Source organism: Sus scrofa, chromosome 10 (assembly GCF_054392235.1).
Source record: "Sus scrofa isolate SSC_HxYL_T2T_F1_AM1 chromosome 10, Sscrofa_HxYL_maternal_Yorkshire_Landrace_v2.0, whole genome shotgun sequence".
Classification (NCBI taxonomy): Eukaryota; Metazoa; Chordata; class Mammalia; order Artiodactyla; family Suidae; genus Sus; species Sus scrofa.
In genome coordinates this window covers 22738047-22750628 of record NC_139392.1, presented here as the reverse complement: position 1 = coordinate 22750628, position 12582 = coordinate 22738047, and the positions used below count along the sequence as shown (strand labels likewise).

General features: G+C 38.9%; 1 protein-coding gene across 7 annotated transcripts in view; it reads left to right on the top strand.

The window, feature by feature from the left end:
- Positions 1–10936, top strand: part of ZBTB41 (zinc finger and BTB domain containing 41) — a 43629-nt gene extending 32693 nt beyond the window's left edge. For all 7 annotated transcript variants that reach the window (XM_084979339.1, XM_084979337.1, XM_084979340.1 and 4 more), the window contains one exon: positions 4642–10936. In XM_084979339.1, the coding sequence (XP_084835465.1) occupies positions 4642–5297 (656 nt within the window). In that variant the 3' untranslated portion in view covers positions 5298–10936. The remainder of the gene's footprint in view (positions 1–4641) is intronic.
- Positions 10937–12582: the final 1646 nt, after the last annotated feature.

Genomic DNA, 12582 nt, shown 5'->3' with positions numbered 1-12582 from the left:
TTTTTAGTGACTATAGGATCTTTAGTGATACCTTTTTTTCATTCCTGTTATTGGTAATTTGCCTTTTCTTTCTGAGAATTGATCAATTTTATTAATCTTTTTGAAGAACAACTAGGTTTTATTGATTTCCTTTTATATTTATTGTATTTTTTTTTTCCTACTTTTCTCATTCTTTCCATTTTCTTTGGGTTAAATTTTCTGTCTTACCCTGTCTTCGCCGGCCTACACCACAGCCATAGCCATGCCAGATCCGAGCCGCATCACAAGGTCACAGCAGTTCTGGGTCCTTACCCCACTGAACCACAATGGGAACTCCCTGAAGGGTCTTTTTTATCCTTGTAAAATGCTCCTCTTTTTACTGGGCTAAGGATGTATCGGCTCTCTTTTGGATAGTATTTTTTGTGTTTTCTAGGGCCCTACCGGTGGCACATGGAGGTTCCCAAACTAGGGGTCCAAACGGAGCTGTAGCCACCGGCCTGCACCATAGCCACAGCAGCATGGGATCTGAGCCGCATCTGCAACCACAGCTCACACCGACACCAGATCCTTAACCCACTGAGCGAGGCCAAGGATCGAACCTGCAACCTCATGGTTCCTAGTCAGATTCGTTAACCATTGAGCCACGATGGGAGCTCCCTTTTTTCTATATTTTCAATCCTATTTCTTAGTGCTTCCATCTGATGTTTCTATTGATCTGTTTTCCTATTTTATTAATCTTTTTTTTTTTCTGCTATCTAGAATTTACTTTTTCCCTCTGTATTCCTATTTACTGGTGAGATTCTTTTTTAAAATTTTCTTGAACATATTAATCATATTCATTTAATGTTCCAGTCTTATATAATATCTCTTTACGTTTGAGTGCATCTTCCCCCCCACCCCTTGGCATTTGGTCATTTGGTCCTGTTTCTTGACACGCTTGGTAGTGTGCATTGAACTTCATATTTTGTGAATGAAAAATTGTAGAGGCTCTTGAAATGTGTTCTTTCACAGATATATTTTCTACTGACAAGCAGATAGACTATGAGATGCTACTGATCTGTTTCTGGTCTTTTTCTCATCTACCTTTCTCCTAGTTCATCATTATAGGGTCTCAGCTAAACTCTCACGCTTGTGCTAGAGTCCCTCCACTTTGGTGAGACTTGACCTCTCAGCGGTCTTTCTGATGCCTTTGGGGTTGCTGAAATATCTGTTCAACCTCTGGCCTCCCTGCACCTGGTTTCTAGCTGTCTCAGATGTTCCTCTTAGGAGTTGGCAAATACAGATACTGTGGTTCTTGTCTCTGTTGTTGTTCCTTCCTTTCCGGCCTCTTGACCCTCCGATCCTTGGTAGTCCCAAACACCAACTTGTATCTTTCCTTTTCAGTGAGATGTCAGTTCTCAAGCCTTAGGCTGTCCCTGGGCCTTACTGCTCCCCAGACACTAAATCTGAGAGTGCAGCAGAGAGGCCTTCCCGAGTTCCCGCTGCCTCAGTGTACCTGAGAGCCTCCAAAGAATAGGGTTTGGGTTTGTTTTTTGTTTGTTTTTAACCTTTTATCTTCCCCCTCTTCACCAGCAAGAAGCTTCATCTGGTCTAAACTTTCAAATCTGGAAGTTCCCTGGTGGCGTACTGGTTAAGGATTTGGCATTGTCACTGATGTGGCTTGAGTTCAGTCCCTGGCCCAGGAACCCCCACATACCATGGCTGTGGACAAAGAAAACAAACAAACAAACAAAAACACCCAAAAAATAAACTATCAAGTCTGAAATGAAAGTCCACCAGTTACATTTTCAATAAATATCTAAGTAAGCATAACCGATCCAGTAGAAAAGACAGTTTTTAATTCTAAAGGCTCATAGGTTACTATGATTTCAGCTGAGAAATAGTTTGTCTCTTTGCATGTTGTTTATTCTCCTTCTACTCTCAACAAATAGATCTTGCCATTTGTTTCTGTATGTCTCTGATTTGTGATCTTGAGATGTACCCAGCTGTCAACTAGGTAACTTTACTATTGAAAGGCTCACGGTAGAAAGTGTATTTCTTACCCTGTACTCCTCCTTTGAGGTGCACAGCATGTATTGACTCTTTCTACTTGTGTATATTTCAGCACTTTGCACTTGCCTTTTAATTTAATAATGTCAACATTTCTTTGTGGATTTTGTCTTTTGACACACCTAGTTTGATTTTTTTTTAATTGAAATTGACAGTTGTTTAAAATGATAATAGAAACTTCTCAAAGAAATATTTCTCTCTGGGTCCCAGTTTCCTAAAAAGTGTTTATGAGACACTGGAGCTGATTGACTGACTTGAAGTTCAAATGTTATCTCTGCATTTCTAAAAGCTTTTTAACTAAGATACTTAAGAAACCATCTTGTCTAGAACTATACCAAAGAACACTTAAAACCAATACTTTCCTCTCTGAAAATAAATCCTGTGCTTCTTGGTGGTGTAAGTAATGCTGTAGTGTTTTCATTTTTGAAAAAAATTGTGAAATGCTCCTTGCGTGACAAGTTTTGATGCCAATAGAAAGCACTTTGTAGTTCTTGCATTTTGAAAGTGTAATTTTTTTCAAAACATTCCTTTATGATTTTTGTTTCATACTATCCCTGATTGTAAGTATTGTACGTAAAATCGGATGTTGCATGCAGTGCGTTTTAGACAGAGTTGCAAAATACTATCCTTCAGGAACATTAGCCCTGTACCTAATCTGTGACTTCATGTCCTGCTTCTTCTCCAGCAACATCAGTAATGATATTAATCCAGAAGAAAGTAGAAATTTAATAGTACCAGGAACCCAACATCCCCATCTGTATTCATTTTCTGTCCCTAGGGATTTGAAAGTTCCAGTAGGCCACAAAATAATAATTAAACAAGAATATTTAAGAAATAACTAATTATTTGATATTAGTGTTCCAACTTATCTCTTAAGTTTTTAGGAGAATTGGTGGTATTTTACATGGAAAGGTGAAGAAGATACTGATATCAAGAAACTCATGTGACAACTAATATAAAATATTTTCATTTGTTAAAATATGCCTTTGTATCTACTGAAACAGTATGTCTGGGTTAATTACTTTCTATTGCTGCTGTAACAAATGACCACAAACCTGGGGGCTTAAACAGTACAAGTTTGTCATGTGTCCGCTCTGTAGGTGATAAGTGTGACCCAGGCTGAAACCTAGAGGAGCTGCATTTCTTTCTGGAGGCTCTAGGCAGGATCTGTCTCCTGCTCACTTGGGTCATTGATAGAATAGATTCTTTCGAGTTGCAGGACCAGGACCCAGGTTCCAGTTTTCCCAGCTTATAGCAGCTGCCACAACCCTTGGGTCCCGGCCCCCCTCCTTCAGTTTTCAAAACCAGCAAAGCGGAGTTGAGTTCCCTTGTCACAGCTCTCCAGCCCTTTCATCTCCAGCCGTCGCCACTTTCAGGGACTCATGTGATTAGATTGGGCCTCGTTAATCTCCCCACTTGGGGATCCTTGACCTTAATCACATCTGCAAGGTCCTATTCCCGTGTGAGGCAGCAAATTCACAGCTTCCAGGGATTGGAAGGTGTACTTATCCTGTCAACCACCCTGGCTACTCTAAGAATTCATAATGTTTCATATGAAAAAAGCAAAAAAACTACAGTGGGAGAACCTGACTCAGGAAGAATTGAACACTGGTCCGGCTTCCTTATTCTTCTTTTTTGGGTGTTCGGTTTGGTTTGGTTTGGTAAATTAATACACTGGCATTGTGATAGCTACTGTGGTCTCCTGTGTGATTTTGTTGGGGCAGTGGTGGCTCCAGAATGTTGCTACAGGAGGTGCCCAGGTAGGAATGATCTTACTGGAAAGGGGATCTAGACCCAAGAAGCTTGACGTGGTGCCCTGCCTCCTGATTCGTGATCCTGCTCAACTCTCCTTGTTTCGACCTCAGCCTTACTGACCATCGGTATTACTACTTCTTATTCTGATCCAAGGAACCAGGCTAATCAGAGTTGCTATTTTAGTTTTTATTCTTCTTGGTTGGGAGGAAATCAAATGCTCTGGTTTTACAACACTTTTAGGGGTGATGGGAATAACAGCAAGCAATAATAATTAATAATAGCCTAGGTTTATCAAGGACTTGACACATACAGTGAACTATTACTTCATTTTCTCATTCAGTCCTTTCACCAACTCCATGAGGTGTAGGTACTGTTGTTTTTCCATGTTACAGGCCAGGAAACTGTGCTTAGGAGTTCCCGTTGTGGCTCAGCAGTAACGAACCTGACTAGTATCCATGAGGATGTGGGTTTGATCCCTGGCGCTGCTGAGTGGGTTAAGGATCTGGCTTTGCTGTGGCGTAGGCCATCAGCTGCAGCTCCAATTTGACCCCTACCCCATATGCCACAGGTGTGCCCTAAAAAGACCAAAAAAAAAAAAAAAAAAAAGATGACATTGGGGAGCTTGCTGGAGGTTTGGGCTACTCAGTGGTATAATTAGATTTCAAACCCAGATCTTTTTGATGTTTAAGCCTGTTCTCTTTACCAGTTACTGTACTGTCTCCCCTTTATGATGCATATAATATTGCTGCTTTTATTAAGTTCTTGTAAGTACGCACATAGCAAACTTTCTACCTAATTAAAATCACTGTCTTACCAAGTGGGTACGTTTTACACTAACTTTCATTTGTGGTCATACAGGTGAAAAACCATACAAGTGTCAGATTTGCAACCAATCTTTCCGAATCAAGAAAACTTTAACAAAACACCTGGTGATTCATTCCGACGCGCGGCCTTTCAACTGTCCACACTGCAATGCCACGTTTAAGCGGAAAGACAAGCTGAAGTACCACATCGACCACGTGCATGGCATAAAGTCTCCTGACGATCCTCTCAGCGCTTCCGAGGAAAAACTCGTATCCTTGCCGGTGGAGTACTCATCCGATGATAAAATTTTTCAAACCGAAACAAAGCAGTACATGGACCCGCCCAAAGCTTACCAGTCGGAAGCCAAGACCATGTTCCAGAACGTGTCGGCGGAGGTTTGTGTCCCCGTGACCCTGGTGCCCGTGCAGAGGCCCGACTCGCAGAGCGACCTGGTGCGCCACACCACCACCCTCCCGCCCCCTGCCCACGAGATCTTGTCGCCGCAGCCACCCTCCGCCGATTACCCGCGAGCAGCCGACTTGGCGTTTCTGGAGAAATACACTCTTACTCCGCAGCCCGCAAACATAGTTCATCCAGTGCGCCCCGAACAAATGCTGGATCCTAGAGAACAGTCTTATCTCGGAACGTTATTGGGCCTGGATAACGCCCCTGCTGTACAAAATATTTCTAACAGCGAGCATCACTCATGAGTAAATCGAAACATTCCACAGACCGTGTCGAGGGCTACGCAGCAAGTGTAGCCTAGAGCTGGCGGCTTTCGAATCAGTGGGGCTGCTATTTTTTCATTTTCTCTGGTTTCTCAAGTCCTCAGAACCATGTCAAATCAAGAAAAATACGTATCTCTGTTTACCGAACATGAATATTTGGATGCATTTTGAGGTATACTATTTGAAATGGACATTTTTGTGATTTTTAAAGATTATTTAGTGCTAATTTTTAATGAGTTCGCTAACTTCCCAAAACTATTAGCTGTTGACCTTATGAGGGTATTTGTTTTTAAATCGTCAGTGGAAATTTTTATTCATCTTTGGTCTCATTCCTCTTTTTTCCCTTCCCTGTTTTCCAAACAAATGTTAAGGACCATGTAGCCTTTAAGAAAGAATATAAGAGTATACTGATAATCGCAACTGTTCTTTATTCTACGATGCATTGTTATTTTTTTTTCCAGATTTTTAAAAATTTTAAATTTCCATAAATTTAGGAAATGGCATTTATGAGAAAGATTTGAATAGTTCTGTGTTCTGTTTTAATTTGCTTATAATTTCGGCTTACACTCCTTTGGTTTTTTTGACAAACTCAAAGCCAAGAAAGCTAACCAACGAAAGATTAGAAGTGAAATGTAGAATTGAGATAATGATCCAGATGTCTGGTTTTTGCCTAGGCTTCAATTATGATGAATAGGAAATGCAAATATAGGTCTAGGCATTAATTGTACATGTTGAAAACGTGTTCAAAGCAAGATATGATGGTTTTAACTAGATAATCTTTCAAGGTAAGTTCACCTTTTGTATTCTGCCATTTATTTCAGAAACATCAACAATATGTCCCAGCATATATCTTCATTTTACTATGGAAGGGGCAGTTATAACTAAATGAAAATTAACACGCTACTTTTGGTCTCATTTCCCTTGGCTAACTGAAACTCTGGGAATCAGAACCTGGAGGGAGATTTCATATATCATTGTTAGAAAAAGTGCCAAATTAGAAAATTCATGTCTAATTAAACTTAATGTTTACTTTAATTAAAGGGAACCACTACTTGTATACAGATTTACATTAATATGTAATCTAGTCCTTTATTTTTGCTTTATTCATAAGCCTCAAGTCTGTAATTATCCTTGATCTTTATTTTTGTATGAGACAAAAGTTGAGGACTTGGTGAAGGGAAATAGCAGTTAGAGCAAAACCTCACTGATTAAAATTAAATGAGAAAAAAGTCAGTCACAATTGTAAAATACCTTTAAAGATGTGCACTTTCCATATCTTCAAGTCAATTGAAACTTAAAACTAGGAGAATGTTTCCTAGTAGAGCTGCTTGAAGGATTAGAGAATAGGCAGGGTTGATTTATTACTAGCATGTCATTTGTATGTAAACTACTGGAAAATAGCAGTTTTAAGAGTTTTCTATTTCAGTTTTGTTTACACTCCTAATTGCTTTAAGCACTTTTTTGTGTGTAAAGTCTGGCCCAGCCCTTGTGAAAAAAAAAAAAAAAAATCACAAATAAAATAATGAAGTTTTAGTGGATAAAATTTAACCACTTAATAATGTGGAAACTTGTTTGCTGAAGCACTTAAGAAATGAAGGTACTTTACAGGAATATTCACCACTCTGGTGGAAGTGAAACAAAAGAAAAAAATTGTTGAGAATTAGGGCAGTTAACCAAAGGAGCTCATATAAATAATAAAACCAACCTGAATTTTGCCTCATTTATCTAAGTTTGGTTGTAATTATCCTAGGACTAGTGGATATAATTAATGTATTAATTCTTTTTAAAGCATTCTTACTTGTGTGTGGAAATGTTATGTCTGGGGTACTTACATGATAGAACTTGACTATATGAGGTACTATTAGTCTTTCAAATTGACTTTAAAAATGTATATCTTTATGATTTTTATCATAAAGACCTACAAGACTTGTAACTAAAAAACTTAGTATGATGAAAAGAAATCATATCTAAAAATGTACCCTGCCTTGCATATAAACCAATGTAGAAGTTTGGACTTATAAAAAGGCAAATGGTATATATGTGTATGTGTGTGGTATATTATATATTTGGTAGCAGAAAAAGAAAGTGTTGCATTTTCACATTCAGAAGAATACTTTGCTTTTTGAAGGTATTGACTTTAGGGTTCTTTTAATAATAATCTCCTAATGCTTTAAATAGATGATTTGATTGTAGGAGTTGGTTTACAGTATAGAACTTTTCTGATATACATCTCTTTTATAAAGTGAAACATGATTATATTTAGTTTTTACCGTAGAGAACTTAAACTTGAATAGTAGTTTACTGTTTTATAAAATGCTTTCCCAGTTATCTCATTTAAACCTCATAACCAGCTCTGAAAGGACATGCCGTATTCCCATGTTAGAGATAAAAGAATCCAAGGTTAAGCCCACATCATTAGTAAGTGGCAGAGCTACTAATAGGGGGGAAAAATGGATTAAGCATTAATGAATGCTTACCATGTGCTGGGCACTGCATTTTCTCACGTAATCTTAAATAGTCTGGGAGGTAGGTAGTATAATTTTTATGAAGAAATAGTCTCAGTGAGTGAACAAACAGACAAATCCACTGCCTCTAATCTCCAAATTAGAATATAAGAAATTTTACAATTGCGAAAACCTCATGGATTTGGGCAAACTGAATGTATATGTTTTTGAAGTTGGCACAAAAATGTATGAAATGAGGCCTGCTTTTTTCAGTTAACTTTTTGTCATATTTGATTTGGAGTATTTTGGACAAATGTTCCATTAACTCTAAAATCCATTAATTCTATAACTATACTTAAATTTTTGAATCTTGCAACTAAGTTTATTTTGTGAGCATAATTTATTGTTTTAAATTAATTTTGTAGCTGATAGCAGTTAGCACTTAATATGTACATTGAATAATTTATCAAATGTAGAAATTTGTTAACCTAATCAGTTTTTACTTAAATGCACCAAAGATTTTTAGTAGGTATTAAAATAGTTTAAAAGAATTTAAATTCTTTGTTGTTTGAATAAATATTTGTCCAAAGAAGCACATTTGAAGTCCTAGGATTATGGGTTTTTTAAAAAAAAAATTGTTAGTTTGGATACTAAGGTTAAGTATTAAGTGTTTGTGTTTATATGTATAAAAATAAGAACAGAAGAAAATACTCTGGGAATAGTCATACTGACAAACCAGTTACTCAGTTTTCCTCAGTTTAATTAATTGAATGTTATCTTTTAAGTGGACACTATTAAATGCTAAATAATAAGCTTATTTTTTACACTACACTATTAAAATAATTTTGCCTTAGAATTTTTTTTAAGACAAGTTGAAGATTTTTTTATGAGAAACCCCACCTATTTTTTGCAGCCTAAAATACCACTTAGGATTAGAGTTTGTTCTTCATGCCAGCAGGATTTCACCAACAACTGTAAAGGCAGTGATCTTTGAATACCTTTAGGTAATTTAGTCATTCATTGCTGGGAGAAGAGTAGCAAAAATAGGGTTTTAAACTGGTGCTTTATTAAGTGACTCCTTTAAAGTGATGGTAGGTCATGAAGTAGGTACACTAATAATTTTCCATCAACTTAAAAGTGTCAAAACATCTTTGCAGAGTAACTGTAAGCTGTAAGTTAAGGGCTAATACGTATTTCAGTGTCATTCCTCGCTTTTTCACTCTATAATTACAAACAAATTGAGAACACCATTAACTCGTCTGTATGTAAGTTTGCATTCTCTTCCAAGCAGATCACTCTGCTGTCTCATTGGTGGAAGGTCAGACGTGGAGCATCAGCCTTGACAGTGACAGTGTCCTTTTGTATGTGCCCATCTTCTCTGGGTTGAAGGCTTCGTGTCTTTTCAATGCACAGTAGTTGCTTGGAGTTGACTCTGCTGGCTAGATTGTGCTGGTTAATAAATAATTGTGGTTGCTTTGTTGTTGGTATGTATTTGTCTTATGTTTGTGTTGCCTGCTGGTCAGGCAACACTTCTTTTAGGTTGCTTTATGTTTTTGTAGGAAAACTGGCACCAACTACTAGTGTGAATTTTTTTTTTTTTTTTTTTTTTAATCTCTACTATTGTGGCCTTTCTGGTTACTGTGAAGCCACTCCTGGGCCTGTCTCCAGATGCTCTTCAGAGGCATCTGACAAGTAAAATAAAAAGAGTGTGTCTGCCTCTCTGTCTCCTTCTCCTGTCCTCTCCACCTTTTCTTGTTAATAATCAGTTACCCAACCACCCAGCTCTACACTGAACAGCTTCTTTTTGCAGTTTGCCTAAAAGTGAACCAGAGGTGATGGTGTGAGATGAGTCTCTCGTTAGGAGCAGCAAACAACCCAAGCAACTTGAGACAACTTGAGTTGATGGAACCCAGGAAGAATTAGGGCTTTTATAGTCGTATTTGGATTATTCTGAGATTCAGTGCCAAATCTGAAATGACTCAAATGTATTTTTTAATGAAGAACAAGTAGCATTTCTAAAACGTTGAAAAGTGTTATAGTAAATGTTACTTACTATTAGATCAAGTGATGGATAATGTGAGAATAGTTTTCTTATAATTTCTAGGAACCACAGACAGTTCCCTTTAGATCCTCCCCTTGCTTTTGCACGTTCCTCTCCTGGTAACGTCTCTAGTGGGTTTGGGAGAGTATTGTTCCCTCATTTCTTCTCAGCTTCTTTCTGCTTCAAGGTACTTTTGTCCTGGAATCGTTGCATGCTTTCTGCTCTTCCTTTCTGGAAGTGGCTTTAATGAGGTAGAAGGAACAGCACTGGGTCTCTTGGAGGATGAGCGGAAGGTCTGGTAGGGAGAGCACCTGCGCTGCATTTACTCTTCATCTTCCAACTTGCTGTGCCCTGATCCTGAGTCTAGGACTATTGCAAAATCCCAAACAATTTAAATTTAGCCTCTGCAGCCGTTTATATAAAGAGAAAATAAGAATTACATCCAGAAAATAGAGGTCATCAAAGATGAGTATACTTCCTTTGTTCTGCTTTTTTCCAAATTCTTAGGTTCAAGAAGTAATTTTGGTGCTTGTATTGCTTTGGGAGATTCTAAACATTTCTTGAATGGAGAGCATGTAGGCGTCTCGGTATTTCACCTCTTTGCTTGGTATTCCTGCTTGCGTTACACACAGTTGGACAGTGAACTGTGGTGTAAAGACAAAATTTTTATTCCTCAACAATCAAGACTTTTCTTATCTGTGGATAAGAAATTACAGCTGTATCACAGTTGATGAGTGCAGCTGCCAGAAAGTGAGCAGAGGTGGGCGTTTGGCTGCTCCGTGTTCTGTAGGAAACGTTCTGGTTACGGGATTTATGCTGTACATTAAAATGGAAATGCCTTTGAACTTAGTTTTCAGTCTCCAATCTTAAGTTTTTGTTTTTAATCATTAAGGACTCTTTCAAAAACAATTACAAAGAAAAATCTAAACTATCAAGACTCATTATTTTGTCAACTGTGTGTAAAGTATCTTGTGAGTTTTATAGATCTTTTGACTGTCTCGTGTTTTCTCAGTACCAACGTCTTTATGGAAAAATTCAGTTCTCTGTGAAGACTAGGAAATGTGTTGTATATTGAATTAGTTCCTTGTGTTGTTTTGATATTTAAAATAAATATAAAGTTCTTTGGTCCTAATAAAGCATATCTAGTTGTTAATGAACCTGTTTTCACAGCATGACATGCAGTCCTCCCCTGCCCCCTGAAAAACTGAATGATGAAAAGATCATGGACACAGAAAACCAGTGTCTTGGGCACATTTAATTAAAATTTTATATGTTTTTCCTAAGCAAGATATCATTTTGAAATACTTTATATATTAAATATATAAATCATTAAGCTATTGAATGGTTTTTAAGTGACTAATTAATGTAAATTCAAATTTTTTTTTTGCCTTTTTAGGGCCACCCTCATCTCCTATGGAGGTTCCCAGGCTAGGGGCCTAATCTGTGCTGTAGCCACAGCCTACACCACAGCCACAACAACTCAGGATCTGAGCCCTGTCTGCAACCTACACCATAGCTCATGGCAACACCGGATCCTTAACTCACTGAGCGAGGCCAGGGATCGAACCTGTGTCCTCATGGATGCTAGTGAGATTCGTTTCTGCGGAGCCATGACAGGAACTCAGATATTAATGGTGACTGTGATGCTTGAAACAGAGTCCACATGCTCTTTTTTGGCAAGAAGTGTGAAGTATAGCAAGGTTCGGTGCACGGACTATTCAGTGTGAGAAGGGGTCGCTCTGACCTCCACCCTCCTTCCCAGAACTGTGTGCCCTGGGCATGGGAGTGACCACTGCTGGTCTAAGGACAGGCTGTGTTACAGGACAGGGCCTGACCTCGCCAGCTGTCTGCATCTAACAGCACAACTGAGCCTCCATAGGCAGCTGTTAAGACCAGGATTCCATGGACAGGAGCCCATTTCTGCAAAAGAAGTCCCGTTGGAGGCAGCGTTGTGTAGGATACTTAATTCTGCTGCTGTGTAACAAATTAAACCAAATGTAGTGGCTTAAGACTAGAGACATTTATTACCTCACAGGTTCTGGGGATCAGGAGACAAGTGGCTGAGCTGAGTGGCTCTGGCTCAGGACCTCTCCTGGAACAAACTTCAGGGATTGCTGCAGTCTCTTGAGGCCGTACTGGAACAGCCTTCATCGCCGAGTTCACTTCTGGGCTCTAGTTCCTCTCCACTTGGTCTGTAACAGGGCTTTCCGGTGAGAGCCCCCAAGTGGGGTGGGGGAGAAAGAGATAGTAAGAACACACCCAGGGAGTTCCCAGTGTGGCTCAGCGGGTTAAGTACCCAACATGGTGTCCAAAAGGGTTCAGTCCCTGGCCTTGATCAAGTGGGTGAAGGATCCGACCTTGCTGCAGGCTGTGATGTAGGTTGCAGATGCAGCTTGGATCCAATGTCGCCGTGGCTGGGGCCTAGGCCTGAAAGTACAGCTCTGATTCATTCCCTAGCCTGGGAACTTCCATATGCCACAGGTACAGCCTTAAGAAGAAAAAAAGAGAAAGAGCACACTTAGGATTTAAGTTGCAGTCTTTTTATCACCTAAACTAGGAAGTGATAGTGCATCCCCTCTGCCATTATGAGGCCATAAGTCCACACCAATCAAGGGACACAAATGAGGCTTCTCCTTTTGGAGGGAGGCATGTAGACTTTTTAAGACATATTTTGAAAACCATCAGATTCACTGCTCTTGAGAAAACACTCTGGAAGTCATGGATGGGGGGCAGGTATAGCAATCTATACTCATAAAATATGTCTGTTCTAGAAAGAAAGGTA